This window comes from Cavia porcellus, unplaced genomic scaffold (genome assembly GCF_034190915.1).
Source record: "Cavia porcellus strain 051 isolate PalLab524CR breed Dunkin Hartley unplaced genomic scaffold, mCavPor4.1 scaffold_33, whole genome shotgun sequence".
NCBI lineage: Eukaryota > Metazoa > Chordata > Mammalia > Rodentia > Caviidae > Cavia > Cavia porcellus.
This window is the reverse complement of record NW_026947516.1, coordinates 15,872,761-15,891,876: the sequence shown is the minus strand read 5'-3', so window position 1 is coordinate 15,891,876 and position 19,116 is coordinate 15,872,761. Positions and strand designations below refer to the sequence as shown.

General features: G+C 34.0%; 1 protein-coding gene across 4 annotated transcripts in view; it reads right to left on the bottom strand.

Annotated features, from left to right (window-relative positions):
- Positions 1-19,116, bottom strand: part of Glra2 (glycine receptor alpha 2) — a 216,490-nt gene that overhangs the window by 136,264 nt on the left and 61,110 nt on the right. For all 4 annotated transcript variants that reach the window (XM_005000505.3, XM_003463039.5, XM_063242735.1 and 1 more), the window contains 3 exons: positions 7,693-7,775; positions 4,967-5,104; positions 3,300-3,514 (listed from right to left, as the gene is read on the bottom strand). In XM_005000505.3, the coding sequence (XP_005000562.1) occupies positions 3,300-3,514; positions 4,967-5,104; positions 7,693-7,775 (436 nt within the window). The remainder of the gene's footprint in view (positions 1-3,299; positions 3,515-4,966; positions 5,105-7,692; positions 7,776-19,116) is intronic.

Below are 19,116 nucleotides of genomic sequence, written 5' to 3'. Positions count from 1 at the left end.
CCCAAGATTTAAATCCAGTTCTGCCTATATTCCAAAATATATCTTTGTGTATTTATTCTTAGCTTCTGAAACTACTTGAGAACTTCAGAAAAAGGTACCTGCTCCCTTAGAGAAATTGCATTTTAAAAAATTCATGTCATGTTATGCTATCCCTCCATATTTTAAAATGCTATTTTCCATAAAACTTTACCCATGGATTCTGCTTCTAGTCTACGTTATTTTCTATAGGCCTCCTATGGAAGAATTTCTCTAATCAATGAGGGTTTATCAAACATCTAATATAAACCACATATTGTTCTAGGTGCTGAAGTTCATACAATGAAAATGATAAAGTTCCTGCCTACATGGACCATGTATCCTATTGATCATCTTTCCATAGTTCTCCTCTGTTTATTGTAGTCAACTTCAGTTTCTTTTTCCTCCATGCAAATTTCTAAAAAATTTAGTTTGCATATGTATTATAGAATACAATGAGAAAGAAGTGTTCATATACAAGTATATTTATAATGATAATAGTTATAAAAGCAAAAAGGAAAACCCTAAATATCTAAGATGGTAAAATAAATGATGATGCATGCATCATATAAACTATTACTAAGTCATTAAAATTATACTCATGGACTCGACTGATTGCTTAGAATGTGCAAAATCCTGGGTGTGATCCTTAGTATCACTGAAATTTATGCTAAGGTGATATTTTTATGCCACAGAAAATTGTATAGAATTTTATAGTATATAATTATATAGAAGTTTAATTTCAGTTCTCTGTGTATACATATATGTATGTGAGTTTGCTTACAAATGCAAGTAAGGAAATGATGCATCAAAATCTTAACATTTACCTGATAGGTACCATTAATGATGTTTTCTGTCTTTTCTATAACAACTACATTTCATTTTTAAAATGGAGTCTGTGTGTATACTCTGTGCATGGTGTTGCAGTGGGCTCTGGAGCAGTTGTCCAATTAGCAGAGTGAGGCTTCTGGTCAGAGACTGCAGTGTTTATAAATTAAATGAGAATTTATATGTTTGTGTATATATCAGTAAGTGCATGGTCAATTTTTTATTTTACATGACTCACTTTTCATTTCTTTTTGGTGTCTCACTGTCATCCAAATGAGTCAAATATTATGGTCAGTTGAGAGCTAACCAGGTTTAATAACAGCCTAAGAAAAGTACATGTGGGAAGATAAACCTGCTGGTGGCAAAAAAATAATCACTATGAGTTCAGAACCAAATACAAAATCATGTTTGATTGTACCATTTTTTAGTTTATCCAAGTTCCTAATTGCGTGTACATAACAAGATCACCAAGAAGTGACCATTTATTTAGCAATGATTTTGATTGTTCATGTAGAATCACAATAACTTCATAGAATGAATAACAAATTTATAAAAACCCAAGCTCCTATTTTGAAAATGAGTGACTATACTTTCCATAGCAATGAACAGTTCGAGGCTAAATATCTTATGTTTTGACATTATCTACTCACCGTTTGTCACTAATACTTTAGCTGTCTATTAAATTATAAAATATATGTTTGGGCATCCTGAAGTTTAATTGCATGCATGCAGTGATGGTAGTAGCTAATAGCCAGAGAGAAATAAGCAAGTGAAGTTGCTTGAGAGGAGGCACAGAGTGGAACAGAATTTCTATTAGGTAAAATTGATCTGTGATTATGTAGATGAAAAAAGCTTTTAGTATTTCTGACACCTATATTCCAGTAGATATGACACATGTATATTATGCTATTTATTATTTTAGAATATTTAAAAATATCAGAGACAGCTCTGTTTGTTTTTCTTTGGGCATTAAAAATCTAGTATTTACCTTTGGAGGCATAGAATTTAACAAATTGTATAATTATTTCCCCAGAATATAGTACTCCTCCACAGGACTTCCTCCATATTTGTCATCTTATATTTTGAACATAAGAGATAATGTGAAATATGGCCTAACATTTGTCATGTCAAAAACAGCACAACTGAACATAAGATCAAGACAGAAAATATATGGAATTACATCTCAATTATTTTCTGGAGCAGAAATTTGGAGATACTGCATAACCAGTATGAAACAGCGTATACTGAATGCTAATTTGAACTCACATTAGAATCAAAAGATAAAAAAAGGTCAAGTCCATTTTTAGAAATTAAAAAAAACTGAAAGAAAAGATTTTTGAAGTTGTACCACAAAGAAATAATAAATCAGATATGTTTAAACTGATGTAAACATATACAATGTCTACATATAGTGAAACATGATACAGTATGCTATTGATTTGTATAATTTTTATCTTTTTATGTATCAATTTTTAAAAAAATTTTAAAATATTAGAAAAAACAAAGATAAAAATATAAAAATAATTTAAATTCATATTCCAAGAAAAGTGAAGTCAGTTGCTCTATACACTCTTGAAAGGGGAAGCACTCATCAGCACATTTCTGGATTGGTAGGGCATTCCACAAGTAGAACATTTATCAGCAGTTATTTAATCAATATTTATAAATACATAGAGATTGTGTCACATAAAAATAGATAACAGAACCACTTATGAATCATTATTTGAGATACCACAACATATATATTTGTTCTTATTTGTCCCACACTTTGCTATCAACCTGCTATATTTCTGCAGTGACGATGTTGAGCAACTACTGTTCTGTCTCTAGGTAACTGTCATTCAAAAATAATAACATATCGGCCACTAAAGTAAGGAACTGTGCAACAAAGATTCATGTATCTGATTTGACCCACCCTGATATTTTATATTCATTTAATGCATACAGATATTATGAATTCCTTTCATATGCATAAATAGTGTATATTCGTTTCATGTATATTCATTAATATGTGTTTTCTACGTGAATTTCCAGGGACGAATTTAAAATTTGTTACTGTAAATGGCTTCACTGATCATATGAATCACAATACCCACACAATTAAGTAACTGACAGTGCAGCCTAAATTGAACTCACACAGTCTGATTCCTGTAAACGTCATGGCTTATAAACTTAACTGAGGTCAAAATTGCTTCAGAGTTTCTTAGCATTCCTGAGCTATGTTTCTGTTTCTCAACTCTTTTTCCCACTCAATTCTTATTCCAAACTGATTCTGAGGGTCCCCCATGTCCTCAGAACCCTGAACCTCTCAAACTTAGATCTTCATTGTCTTACTGCACCACAGTTCTGACAGTGCCATAAACTGGCAAAATTTCTGTCTTCAAACACTTCTCCTGCCCACAAAACCTTTGGCAAATCTGGCAGGTCACTTATTGTCAAGTGAGAAGATATCTTACCTTTGGCAGAGATGCCCTGGAACCTGAACTCTGGGTGGTCATCGTTAAGACTGTGGTGATACCCAGTGCAACCCTAGCAGGGGCTGCATCCATGTTTATCCAAAAGGAGACCCAGGACAAAATGACTATCAACAGGCTGGGAATGTACATCTGGATCAAATAATATCCCATTTGACGTTCCAAGTGAAACTTGACTTCAATGCAGGTAAACTTTCCTGGAAACAGCAAATTATCATTTAAAGTCTAATTTGATTTTTTTCTAATTCCAACATCCTATTTTACTTTTAAAAATGAAACGTGTTACACATAAATTGGGAAGATTGCACAAAATCCTCACCCTATATAACCAATTCAACCAGTATTGGAAATAACTGTGAAAACGAGTGTTCTAAAGCATTGACGACTAAAGCTGTATGGTATATTTAATTTTTAAAATACGTGCTTTTTGCAGCTATATTATTTTAGATATATCTTAAGAATTTTCAAGACTGACATAAACTGATCGGTGGAAATAAAATATTCAAAATTTGTGAAGTTAGACTACGTAGTATATAGCACACAATATAGAACCCATAGCAGATGCAGAATGGCTTATAGTACCTACAATATAACGTGTAATGGTTGAAGCTGTTCCTTTCAAGTAGTAAGAGGATCTCCCCACATATTTAAATAACTGTACATATTTTTGTGTTATCAATGGCAATGGTTAGTTGCTCGCGAAGATTTAGAAACTATTTGTAGTGTCAATTTGCTTATGAAAAAGAGCACATATGAAAATCTTACAATTGTTAACATAGTACTAACAGATGCTTCTGACTCTACTTTTTCCCCTCTTTAATCAGTATGGAGTTAGAACACTAAGATACTTTGGCTTAGTCCATACAAATTATAAGAGATAGGGTTCATCTTTGTCAGGAAGAAAGCCTTAGAATCAGATTTAAACTCAAAGGAAGTCACTGTTGAGTGGTGGACCAAGTGTTCGTGGGCCATTCTACTCACCCAGTGTGCCTGGATCAGTCAATGGACAAACCATTGTGTTTGACTGCCTCCTCATGATCAGCACCCATGGCATCATAAGAGCATATTCACAGGAATAACCGTCAACATTACTGGGCAGGTATAATCTTCCAGACATCCAGATGCCCACTTGTTGGCTCTTCCTCACATTCTCCCTCAGTCTATGTGTCTGTCAACACTACTGGCCCATGATTTTAGAGTCAGCTGAATTCTGTCCAGCTGATTTTCATCCACACTACACAACACAGTAGTGGGGTTTTTTCTGGGGTGGGGGGGGGTATTATTCTCTTCCACTATGGCAGGAAACACAAATTGACCCAAGGATCCAATATACAGAGTGCATGCCAGGAAGCGCCAGAATTCAAATGTTTCCTATATACTAATGGAGTCTCTTAGACCTTTTTTCAGACTCACGTGACATCAAATGTTTGGCAAGAAATAGCAAAACATTCCCAATTGTTTCTCCTCCTATATTTTGGAAAAATTGTCTGTTGTGTTCACTCATCCATTCCAGAGGGTACAAGAATCTTACCTGTCTAGAAGTATTCTCTATTTGTTTGGTAAATACACAGCAATTATAATGTGATAAGATACACATTCTGAATTGCAAATGAATCTCACTTGGGTTTAGCAACTGAAAGAAAACTTACCAGTATTGTAGTGCTTTGTGCAGTAGCCAAGTTCCTTCTCTTCTTTCAAAATAAATTGAGGCAAGGTCAATCCTTCAGCCACTTGCACTGGACCATCACTTAACCATTCAAAAATTAGATCATTCATTGTGTACCCAACTAGAGGAAATAAATTTTAGAGAAAAAAGTGAATGTATCTTTTCAAGAAATCTTGGAAGAGTAAAGAAACAACAAAAAAAATCATCTAAAGCAGACATATACTCAATTATTTCAAGAGCATTCTTAATAAGAGAGTTGGAGCCAAATAAATTGAAGACAGAAAGCTAATTTTGGATCATTATTTTTCTCTATAATGAAAGAATGGAATCTATAAAGTGTATTTTCTTCTGCCTCTTTATGCACTATTTCTAAAGAACAAACAAGTAAACAAACATGAAAATTCTTTGAAGATTGTATTTGAAATAACTATGTCTGTGGCAATATAATAAGACAATTCAATTCATGGTGCCAGTCTTAGTGTTTCAAATGAAACCGTTTTTAATGAGAATGAATTAATCACAGTCTTGCCTAAAACATTCCAGTTGCAAAATTGGCCCCTCCCTTATGGTCTATTAGGTTTTACTTTCAGAAAATGTACATTAAATATTTATAGTCAACTCTCAATTATGTTAGCTAGTGGGGAAAGCTATAAACAAGTAACCTAAGAAGTTGTAGGATACGCAAATCAAGAATATTTGTTTGTGTTAATGTCTTGCCAAATAGACCTATTCATTACAATTATTATTACAGAGTAAAACAGATTATATGTTATGCAATGTCATACTGTTACAAGACTTGAGCCATCCAAAGCAAAATAATAACTAACAGTTTAGTAAAGCAAAGTCAGCTCATAGTCTCCATGTAACTACCAATCAGGCCATTTTCTCTCAAAGATACTTCTGGGTCTTACTCCATACACCAAAAATAACAGCTTCTCTTTTGGACATTATTTGTCTACCTCTCCTTTGGTTTGTGATACTTAAACTCTTAAAAGGAGACTGATAAGGGCAAAGGATATTATATGAGGTTTTGGCTGGCCAATAACATCACCATGATAATTAAATTTAAAGATTCTTATTCTTGTTTACTGTGAGGAAATGACTCACCAAAGCTCCGTAGAAATCAATGGAAAAGTTAATTGGACTCTACTTTCCTCTTTGTTTTGACCACCTTTTAAATTAGAAGCCAAAAACTGAAAACATGGAAAGCCAGAAATTGCAAAAAGAACCATTTACAAGCATTCATGGGCCACGAAGAGAAGAACTAAGCGTCTTTCTTCTACCACAACCCAGGATGAGTACATCAGGATACCTCCAACAAATATCTAAAGCTTTCTGAATACCCCCAAGATATTCTCTAGTGAACTTCTCCCTGACTACCATAATAGCAGTCCTTAGCTGCCTCCTGAAGCCTCAACATAGGCTAGCCAGGAAAGATAAAAAGGTGGGGAAGTAGGAGATAATATTGGAGTAGAAAAATAAAGAGTATTATTTTTCAGCCTAAACTTAGTAGTAAGGACATAGCTAGTTCTTTGATTTCATTTTCACAAGGAGCAAGTGTATTCACTAATTCACTTTTCAAAGTCTTAAATGAGCCTTACTTCACAGAGAAAACAGAAGTATTGGGTTGAGGCAGGGAGGAGTTTGGAGTAAAAGAGAAGACACAAAGAAGGAATCATTATGAAAAAAGTGCTTTTCTCAACCTTCTCATGAGAAGGGGCAACAGAGAAAAAAATGAATACATAAAGCCTATTATAAGTCAGAAATTTCTCATTGTATCCCTGACAATTTCTTAAAACAAAGATGTTTCATTATTTTATTTGTGTAGGAAGTTTCAAGGGAAATCTATAGTGTTTTTAAATGATCAGAAAGAAACCCTGTCACCATTTCTTTTTTTAAAATAATAGTTGATGTGTCTTTTTATACTTATTATTTTTCTAAGCCAAGAAGTTAAAAGTATTTCTTTGTCCCTTCATCATTAAATCTCCTAACAGCCCTGTAGATCAGTAGCATTATCATTGTTTGCATTCTACAAAAGGAGAAAACTGACAGAGAAAACCTCCGTTACCTTGGAGACATCATCAATATATGGTACATTTCAAAAATTTCCATAGCATTCAGAGCTAGAATGAAAGGGGACAAAGTGGATGGCATTTCCCTACCCCCTTCTCTATACTTAATCCATCTATTGCTTATCTAAGGAAGATACCTCTTATTCTTTCTTATTCCATCTCATCTCATACATCTTGTTTTTGTGTCCTTTACTGACTAAGGCCCATGTTTCGTGTTCTCAAAGCAGTTATTCCTTTCTGCTTTCAGTCTTAATGGTGCAAGATTGTCTATATGGGCAAAAGATGGAAAGAAATATAACTTTCTAATTAAAAGACTGATTCATTTTAAAGACTGAATGGCTAATAACCTTAATTTTCCCAGAAAACATTTTCATTTCAAAGAAAAGCTTATTAAATCAGTCTTTATTTTAGAAAGGAGAGGTTATTTGGAATTTTAGGTTGAAAGGTTGTTTATATTGTATTGATAATGAACTTGTCTATGAGACATGTATGTATTCTTCCTTATTAGGAATTACGACCATGGGTGTCAGTAGGTAGAGAAAATGAATGTTATGCGTGTTCAGTCCTTAATGATACACTAAAAGAACCAGGTTGTTGGTTAAAGTAAGCAGGCAGTTATATCAATATGGCCACTTACAACTCTCCAGCTGCATTGTACAGGTCTGAACATCCATGGGAAAGTTCTTCAAGTCCATGGGACAGGATAAGGTCAAGGTGAGTCTTAGCAAAGAAAAAAATGTAAACACAAGTTTTAGATATTGAGGTTTCATTTTTGAGAAACAAATATCCACTTGGCATTAAACAAAATACATTGATTTAAATACTGAAATATAAACTGTCACTCAGGGTAGTAATTTTTTTAAAATGTAATCATTAGTATTTTTAAAAGTGTTGTAGTATTTTACCAAAACTCCTTAATCTCTATTTCCCATCTTCTAACCTTTGACTCTGCTTCTACCTTTAGCACTTGTTTTTAAGTTTTTTTCTAGATGGAGCAAGACCAATGAAAAATGCTGTAATGTGAACAATATGCTCTTATCCACACTGATGTCCAAAGGATATAAGGCATATATCATTTTAGAATTATTCCCTGGATATAAAACTTTGCATCAAGAACAATGATGCAATAAGCATGAATGATTATGATAACCATTGATTCTCCTTCCATCAAATGGGCAAATACTTAACTTCACAGACTTTTTGTTATTAATCTATGTTTATGGTTTTAACAATGTATCATGATATCTATTCTAGAATTTTGACAATTATGGTGCAAATAGTTGAGCTGGAAAACTCACTTAAGAATAGTGTTTTTCACTCTTTACCTTTTCATACCTCATATGGACCAATATGATACCTGTCCTCTTTCCAACCTTCCTGAGCTCTAGCCAGCCCTGACTGAAACTTGTATCAGAGTATTCATTAGCCTAACGTCTCTTAGCCTGTATTTCAATTTTATTATTCAAAGGGATGATGCACATGTCTTGTTCTGCAATTTTCTGTACTTTCAAGATTCAAATAATGGGATTAAAATTTGACAATAAGCGAATATAGGTTCTCTTCTCAGCACTGCTTCAAACTTTCTCTGCAGTCTAAGTGAGATATTAAACTTGCTAAACATTTCCTTAAAAACAATGAGAGGATAAGATGATGCTCATTCTCATTTGATTGTAATGCTAAAATCCCTATCATTATAAAGTTCAGTACTCCAAATTCTCTTCACTGTATCTCAAACATTTTGTATATTCTAAGATTCCTCTGACAGTTCTTATTTGCTGTTGTGTTCATTTTCACTCTTTCTTCCAGTTTATCTTCTCTTTATTTACTTTTTCTGCTTCATTTTACATTCTATTCATTTGTGTTACACATTTTAAAGAAAGAAAAGCTTGGAGTTGAAATGAGATTAGACAAGGAATACATGCTGAAAATCTTCAAAATCATTTAAAATGCAACAGTAATTGGGAAAAACAAGACACAAAGTACAGCATGATCACAATTACATAAAAATATGTTTTAAGTCTTGGAAAGAAACACACTACTATATTAAGAATAGATAGTTTGGTTAGTGGAATGATTCATATTTTGTTTTTATTCGTTATTCTATATTGTCTACATTGACAAGTATAGGTTATTTGAAAATGTCCATAAATCTGTTCATTAGTTTTTTTCATCTTTATATAATTTTATGTATATATATATGTATATATATAATCTTTATACACCTTACCTCAAATAATAGTCTAGAAGTAAAATTTTAAATTCTGTTTTACTCAATATGTTTTGCTATTATAATCTTGTTATTAAATAATAAATATTTCACTTTCATTGCTAAACAAATTAAGTATCATTTGTGAGCTGTTCTGAGAAGCCAAATATCACAATGCTAAAAAAAATGGTTTGGAGTTCTAAGCAACTGACTTAAAATAATGTCTTAGTAGAAATAATTCTTGTTAATTGTGGAGTTTATTTGTAGATATAGAAATAAACATATAGATCTTTGTTTTTTTTCGCAGCATGAAGACATTAAACTTTGGGGAAAGCATAATTTTACAGAATGTAATACCATGAACTCTTAAAAATAACCTCAGAGTAAAAGAACCAGAATGGAAATCTCTAGGGAGCAAAAGTCTTCCATTTTATTAAGAATGGCGGACCTCAGAAGGATCTATGGCCTTAAAAATGTTATTACTATTATGATAATCTATGTTGTCTTTTCTATTTTCTTACCAAATATTTTCATCACACAAAAATATATTTTTCTTTAACTCATTTATTGTAAACCATGTCGCAGAAAGATACCAAGCTTCAATTAGGAGAAAAGATTTGTTCATAAAGTAGTGATTATAGTAATAATGCATTATATGTTTAAAAATCACTAAGTGAATTTCAAATGTGTTTACTACAAAATATGTATGTAAATGTAAAATACATTAATTAGCTGTATAGAATTTTTCTGCATGTATTCATAAATCATAGCATCATTTTGTTCCCCATGATATACGTAACTGTAACATGTCAATTTATAAATTAAAAAATGAAAACTAAAATGTTTATCACATAAAATAATCAAATGGTAAGTGAATAATTTGAGTGACTAAAGATCAGAAACTTTGAAGATTTCAGTATAATTTTAAATTATACTGAATTGAAAACTTTGCCTTGAGAAATTAGAAAATACTAGCATTATAAAATAGTTTATACTGCAAAAGAATAGAGTTTAAAGGGACACAAAACATAGAATTCAAATATATTTTATTTGCTAATGGAAACAACTTAATTTTAATACCCCTAATCATATGCTTGTTGAGAGTTTAATTCTTTTTCAAAGTGAACTTTTACATTTATTTAGTAATCAGAATCCTCACACACACTTATTCTTTCTTTTGTGGCAAATATAACAATCTTTCCCAGTTCTAACCCAGAACTTTCATGGAGTCAAAATTATTAACAGAATGGAAGATCCCCCTGAAAGAAGTGCCCAACAAATATGAAACTATCCTTGAATCTTGTGTCAAATGAGAACCCAGTGGCAGTTTTTTCTTCCTTGATTTTCTAATCTTCTTCCCAGTTAAATTTTGTTTTGGAATTCAATGAGTAACAATAATAAAGAAGGGTTAAGAACTCTGCAGTTAGTTAAATTATTTTTCATCCTAGCAAATGGAAAGCGATTGTAAAGATCAAATTGGTCCTGTATAAGCTGCAAGTATAATTTATGACATCAAGTTTGCCATACATCTGAACACTGAAAATCTAGATTTTCCCTTTATTTATTTTCCTTTTCACTTACAATACACATTAAATACAGTAAAAAAAAATTGAGTTACAGCACAATGATTTTTAAAATCTATATTCGCCCACATACTAACCATTCAAATTCAGATTTATAATAGTCCCATTACTCCAGAATATTTTCTTGTGCTTTTCTCCTAGCGCAGAATCACCCAAAGTAATGACCATCTCATCTGTTAAGGCTACTTTGTGATTTGAAAAATACGTATATTCAGGAAAAAAACTTGATGTTATTTTGCACAGAGATGCTGAAATTGCACCAAGTAAAGTCACAAAAATGTGAACAGTTTTCTTACTTTGACCTGGCTCTTCAACTAATTTTAGTGAATCTCACAGAATTAAATATTTTAATTAAGAAGCCAGTATTCTTCATGATTTGCCTGGAAATTCAGACATCTCACTGGCAGACATTGCCTACATCAGGTCAAATTTGTTCTCCTCTTTCCCACGATCTGAAATATTAAGGCCATTGTACCTGAAGGCAGTGAGCTGAGACTGCCCCTATTCCTTTTCATTTTTGTTAAAGGACTCATTTCTGAAGCATTATTGTTTATTCTCCCATTGTCAGTGCAGCTGACATACATGCATTTGGGGCACCCCATTCAAGTTTGCACAAGGAAAGGAATAAAGTTCCTTTACAGAGACCTCACTTCTTTACTGACAGTAAGAAAGCTGAGCAAGCATTTAGATTTTAAAAGCAAAGAATGAAACAAGGCACAGAATGTCAGTCTCCAGAAATCTTCTCTTTCCTGCTCTTTCTCTTCCTTCTCTCCTTCACTTCACCTTGCAAATAAAACAAACTCTTGGTTTTTTACTTTACTTAAAGCTTAAGTTACTGATGGATGCAAACACTATAAATGCATTGTTACCTTTACAGTCAAAATTATAATTTTTATATTCCTTATTGGTTTATTGTCCTCTCCAACTATAATGCAAGATACATGAAGGTTGGGACTCTCTTTTCTATCATCTAAGACGGTACCTGCAACACTGTAGGTATTCAATAAATGTTTGTTGAACAAATGAATTAATCAGTATCTTGAAAAATCCATGGGAATTTTCAGGCATTTGTTTCAATGGGAATAGGAAAGGAGAAATGATTTAAAAGGGAGGAGACTTGTCATCCAAGCCCACAAGGTGTTGGCAAGTTATGGAACTTTTGAAGAAGGCCAGTCAAGCTTGCCAAGACCTCTCTGCAAGTCATTACCAGTTTCTCATTAGAAATAGGCAAATCAGCCTAAAGAAAAGCCAGTAATCATAGCTCTAGAGCCTTGGTCAGGAAGGTAGATATACTAGCAGACCTGTTTTCATATTTTTAGAAAAAATATAAATTGATCACTTAACATTACAATATTATGGCAGAGGCTCCTTGACTCATAAAGCAACCATTATTTCCTGAAAAACTCAGAAATCCATTCCCAGTGAGATTGTTGAAGGAAAAATACCATTTGAAGAGAAAATGAATTTTCAAATAGAAATACAAATTTTAACGAATGATCTGCTTGCCTAAAACGTTTGCCAACATGCTATTTGGGAGAGTTAATTCTAGTGGCTACATTGACCTGTCTAGTTTGGAGAGGAAGGACAAAAAGGTGCTTCTCCATTTCTCAGGAAAAGCAATTGAATATTGGCAATATTGTTATTTTTTCTGTTGGGAACCACATATAGCATGCTCCATGCAGGACAAGACAAATGCTGAGCAAAAAATGATACATCAGAGAGGATAAAGCCTATGGCATTTCTTTAGGATTAAAATAGTAATAATAAAATTAAAAATTGTGCTGATGCTATTGGTGTTCATAACCATAATTTTCTGAACACTTATGGTAGGTCATTTTGAAATCATTGAATGACTTCACATGAAGCAACAGTGCTACATCCATTTTTGAGATAACCTGAAACTTACGAATTTTATTTATTAATTTTGTCTTTTTCCTTTTTATCGGTACCAGGGATCGAACATACTTGCAAGGCAGGCGCTTATGCAGCTGAACTAAACCCACAGCCCCGAACTTACAAATTTTAAATCGTGTTTTCAAAGTCACTAACTGAGTAAGTAACCATAGTTAGATTTGAGCTCAACTTTAATTGACACAAAATTCCATTTATTTTCCATTCTACCACATTTTCTCCTTAGGAAATTTATCCTCTTTTGTCTGTGAAGCTGGAAGAGTTGGTTGTGGACATCTTAGCCATCTCCACTATTTGTTTTTCAGCCATCCAGGATTATCGTTATTTATCCTTTTAAAAAATCTTCCAGCCTCTCATAGTAGTTTGGGAATTTATGAAGTAGACTCGATTTACTCCTTAAGAGCTATTTAGTCTTGACTAAATCTCTGAACTTCCTTCCTCATCCACATCTCCATTCTTCTCAACATTTTTGTCAGTTTAAGCTGTTAGTGAATATGCTCAACTTGAAGTGCTTCTTCTCATAGGTGAGTTTACATTCTTGAATATGATGAAGGCTTTAAATTCAAATAATAATTCTTAAAATAAGAACATCCTGGCAAATAGGTGAGGCAGTTATTGCCCCCGCAGAGCTTTGTCATGAAGCATCCTAGAAGGTACTCAACTGTTCCCCAGAAAACATAGGGCTTACTGTACAATTCATATCTATTGGATCTTTCTTCCTAGTTGTATCTTTCTGAACCATGTGATTTTCTAGTGTCAGGGAGATTTGACAAGATGCATCAAGAGTTTAACAAGGGTGTCACCTTAACCTACCTAGACCTTAAGTGAAATTAGCCTAGGGGCAAATGAGAATTTAAAAGTGCATCATTAATACTACCCACACACAATGGAGAGTGGAGAGGGAAGAGGTATGGAATTAGTGGACTAAAATACACTTCCAGGCTGTCTGATCAAAACATCCTTTAGCATAATGAGTTTCAATCTCTGATGGACACATCAAAATGATTAAAAATCATTTTGAGGGAGTTTTGTAGAAATGCAGATTCTCAGGCACTCTAAGCAGCCTAAGTAGTATTGATGCAGGTGTTCTGGAATACACTTTAGGAAGCACTACTTTGGCATGTCCTAAGGGATGACTTTACTGCAACCTGATAGACTGAAAGGAGAAGGTTTGGGAAAAGAAATAGGATAAAAGATTAATAAAAGGTCTGCGGGGCCAGGGATTTAGCTCAGTGGCATAAGTGCCTGCCTGGCAAGCGCAAGGTCTTGAGTTCGCTCCCTGGTACCAGAAAAAAGAAAAGAAAAGAAAAAGTCTGCAACATTTCAGTGGCATTGGTATTCCCTTTGAGAAACATCACTTTGTAGCTGATAACACAGCAGGACAATTAATCCCAAATAGACTACTAAGGGATTGACTAGGGATAATGACATGAGGAAGACTAAGTAAGGGCCTCATTCATAATAGAGTGGCATATTGTAAATTCAGGGCACTGAAGCCCAATTTAGACTACTGGCAACCAAGAATATGGTGGGTACAGCCAGAAGACCAGGGGAGCCATTAAAAGAGATGGTGTAGTTGAAGTAAAGAAGAGATCAAGACCACTGTGTCTGTTAATAAACATGTATGTCCAAATGCCAAAAGTAGCCTAACGAACTGTATTCAGGAAGGTGGTTGCATATTAAATCACTGTCTCTGATCTCAGGAAAATCAACCACAGAGAAATTTCAAAAATGCCAGGCAGGTGGCTGCGAAAATTCATGAAGAGAGTGCAGGAAGGACTAGCTCCAGAGCTTAAGTGAGGAAGGACTGTGTTAAGTAGTACTCTGCATGGGTTGTCCTATTTACATTCAGCAGTTCTTTTGAAAATATTTATTAGCCTCCATGAATTGCATATTTGAAATAAGATAGTTTTCATCTTGAGAGAATGCAAATGTAATGTCAGAATACATGTATATGTATATATAATAATAACTGAGAATTTGTTCTTCAACTTTTGAAGTTTTACAACTTTCTCATTTAGGGAATCTTTTGGAATTGTAAATTAGACCTAACTAAACCAAATGAACAACCTCTAATCACTCTTTCTGGGCCTAAGTAAGCACTCACACTGATTGGATAAAACAAGTATCCTATCTTTTAGACCTAAATCCTGAAAGAGTTCTTTGGATCTCTCAGAGAAGTATGTGTTTAATTAATCATTTCTTGCTCCTGAATTAAAACCGAAGGTACCTAAACAAAGGTTCATCATTCTGAAAATTCTGTAATGAAATGGCTGCTTCAACTCATCCTATAGAGCACAGAAAGTTTCCTGCCCATTCCGTCCCTGAGTTGGTCACCTGCTTCGTGAACATGCACAGATACGCCTTTACCTGACAAAACTTTTCACATAAACAATTCTGAAAATTTGTAATACTGTAAATTGTTCAGAGTTTCAGAAAGATTTCAACATGTCTTGATCAAGCCCTACTAACTCTTAGCCATTATATATAATTAATAGACATTTTGCTAAACGCTAAGATTCAAAAGCTATGAAGAGAATGTTTCAGTTACTGTCAGTCATTTCCTCTTTTGTGGAAATCATTTGGTTAGATTCTCATACTCCGTATGAATATCCTCAAGAACAGACTTTGACACTGAAAATATCAAAAGGAAGGATGAAACTAGAGGGAAAAGCAGGCTTAGAACACTGTGGGTGGTCCTTGGGGATATATCATTTTTTGAGTATCAGCTAAGCCTGGACCTAAACCCCAGATTGGTCCTAAACTGTATGGTTAGATTCTCTTCCTTTAGTTAATTCCACATAAACATGTGAACTGGTTCTTCCTGTCCAACTGGGATATGGAGGCCATAAATGGCAACACTGATTGTGTCATTATCTATTCTACTTCTTTCCCCTGACTAAAATCCCAGTGGCTGTGATGGTCCATGTTTACCAAACATTGTACAGGCATCATAAAAAATGTGCATATGCGTTGAGCAATGGTAACTAGGAAGGACAAAAATACAGTATCTATTCCCATCTGTGTGTGTTTCCTTCAGAAACTGCATACACATATGGTTGGCCCAAATAGGCATTGGATTCAACTTGGAGAGCCATTGATAAATCTGCAGCTAAAATTTTTCCAAGTGCTTTCATAATTCCTGAATGAAATATGTTGAGGGTGTTGAATAGGAGAAGGCTAAATTGAACACCAGAAAAAAAAACTACCTCATATTACAATATTTAGTAACCAACACTGGTCACATTTTAGTTACAGTTTAAATTTCAAAGTCATTTTATATATATGATTTATTTATATATCCAAACATTTGTGAAGATAAAATGTTATTAGCCTATGCTTTAAAATAATGAGAGCTGACTTGACCATTGTTACTATGTATCTAATATTATAGTTATTTGACTGTGACATTCAGGTGAAGAAAAAGAGAAAAGCACCGAATAGCCATTTTCTTAACATTTTATTTGGCATTATCTTAGGTTTGGCAAGAGGGGAAAGAGAATAAGTGCTAGCATTCTTATGAAATGCAAATATGATTTTAAGAAAACCAGAGTAAATGTCTTCCTTTTGACAGTTGAGAGCAAAATGTGTGTTACTTTGTTAGTACTTTGCTGCCTTTAGACATCTACTGTGGCAACTGCTGGAGAGTTGCTGGCTAGTGTTTATAGAGGCAGTGGTTGGAGAGAAAAAGGTGCTCTGGTCAGACGATACAATGGTCCATCCTTGATTCAATAATATTTTAAACAAATACCTACTTTCTCAGTTTACTTGGAATAGGTAACTCAAAGGGAAGGCCTAGTACCAGCCAAGCAATTATGTGAAAAAGAATATGTGTCACTTCCTTTCTGAGCTATTTGCTTCCTAGAAGTTGGAAATTCAAGGTAAAGACAGTATCCATCTATTTTGCACTGAGTTGAGGATTAGCAGTGTCTAAATGATACCGCTACTAAATAAGGATGTGTGTATGTGTATAGGTTAGGAAGGATGCAGGGAACTGTCTCCCCACTTTCTCTCCTTATTCTATAGCAAGCATGGACTAAGGTGTTCATTAAACATTTAGTACGAATCAGGACCTGAAAGAAAAATAAATGCAACTCAAGGGAAGGCCAAATGACTTCTTATAGTCATTTAGTAATATTGGATTTGAACACAAATCTTCTTGACCCTCAGAACTGACATCTGTCCCACGCCTATAACATTCTCTTTAATCTCCATCTTATTTTTTACTGAAAATTTTGAATTTCATCAAACCATCTCTACCAAAAATTAAACACCTAATTCTTTTTTCTTTTATTGTCCTTTCAAAGAAATGACCAGTTAAATATGGCATGGCTTTGTTCTGACAGTGCACCTATGGAATGTCATATAATTACACATGTACTTAATTGACTGTCTCACAATAAGTATACAATGATCAGTGATGTGATTTTCATACTACAGATGCTGTTTTATAGTTTTTTAATGCCACAAAAAAGCACAAATGTGATGGATAGACTGCTGAGTTTTGCAGATGGACACATTCTCATTTTAAAATGAAGTGCCTTTTCTTTGGAATATATGCTATGGGAATACACGAAAATAATCCATGTGTCTCATAGGAGCCACAGTGATATTAAGCATGTTTATTTGGATATTAATATCATTTTTGAAAACCGTTCAAGAACAACAGTATAGACCAGGAAGAAGCCTATGTAGACATAAGTGGAGCACCCACACTCACACCTCTGGTGTTGGCTTCCTGCCATGAGAAAATGTAGGTAATGAGTACTAGCAGACTAATCCTTTGCTGGTTCAAATCTACCATGTAATTCCCTTAGCCTATATTTCCAGTCAATTATTAAACAAACCAACTATCTCTGCATAATTGTTTAGAAGTATGTAAACCTATAATTCATTAATGCCTTTAAAGTAATATCCCATGGATAGTCCTACTGATTGAATCAAAGGGTAAAAACGATCCTGTTTGTGATTGGAAAATTTCTCAACAGGAAGCTCAGCACTGGACTATTTGTTAAATGTTTTAATGCAACCTCTTAAACCACAGGTAGTTCAATCTTTGCTACTCCACTTCCAAATCAGGTTCCTCTCCTCAGGAGTTGGATATTCAGTTTGGAAGAGGACGGTTTCAAGATCCAAATGTATTTGAGATGGGTACATTAAAATGCAGAATCTCCTCTTTCTGACTCTAAGTTTAAATGGGCCTGAAGAATCATTCTTATTTACTCACCAGGAAGGAATTTTTGTGTTTTGGGAAGGAGATAGAGGTCATTTTGAATTATAAGGTAGAGAGCTAGAAGTAGCCCTAGACTTTTTCTACTTTGCTCGTTAAGTTTGTTGTTATGTAGGAAACTAAGATAGACTGATGACTTGATCGAACTGGAGACATTTCTGTGCTACTGGAGGATAAAGTAAATGATAGAAGGATCTATGGTGTTCACATTGCCCTGAGCTACTTTTTCAGTATTCTGTCTGCACCATCACCTGAAGAATAAACTCTGATGAATGTTAATGCAATGGAAAGTTACTTCCCAAAGGACAAAAGTCTTGCTATTGCTAGTCCAGTCAGGTAAACAGTCAAGGACAACTGGTTGTGCCAACTTCCATGTATTTCACAGGAAAGTTTCCTGTTTTCCTTTAAACAAAAATAATATCCTTACCTTGTTACATTTGAACCAGTATTATTTCCAATAGTGCATTTGTATTTATGAACCCAATCAGGAGCTCAACTGAGTTTTCCAGCGCATTATGAAAATCTGTTATCCGCACTGCACACTTCATAGGCTTTAATTCTTCTACCCTCAGCTGCACTTTTTGACAGCTCCTCTCCAAAATTAGCCCATCTGAACCGCTAAGCTCAGCTCCTGCTGAATCCACAAGCATACATATATACCGGCTCCTCCCTCCCTCCAAACCTTGCTCCGCTCTACAAGAATGAGATCATTGTAGTTTCCATGGCATTTCTCAACACTTTCCTGATGACTTACTGCTTAATTCTGATGTGGGCCTTTATGTTACAGTCATTAATTACTGCACTAAGCCAAGTCACAAAACTGATGAAGATTTGAATACAGAGTTAGAAAATGAGAATGTAATTTTCCTGGATTATAAAACACAAAGATGAATATCAAAATATGAACAGAGAGCAAAATTGCAGCCTTTCATACCTGACTTATAGCAAAAAATATAGGTTTCTGTGTCTCATCAAAGTTAAGACTATGTTAAAGCATCACTATTGGCAACATTCAGGCTGGTTTTAGTTCACTGTGCATTTTTTCAACTCTGAAATCTAAATAAAGAGTTCTTTGTTTTCTTATGCCAAAAGAATAATCATTTTATAACTAAAGTTAGAATATTTTAAAAT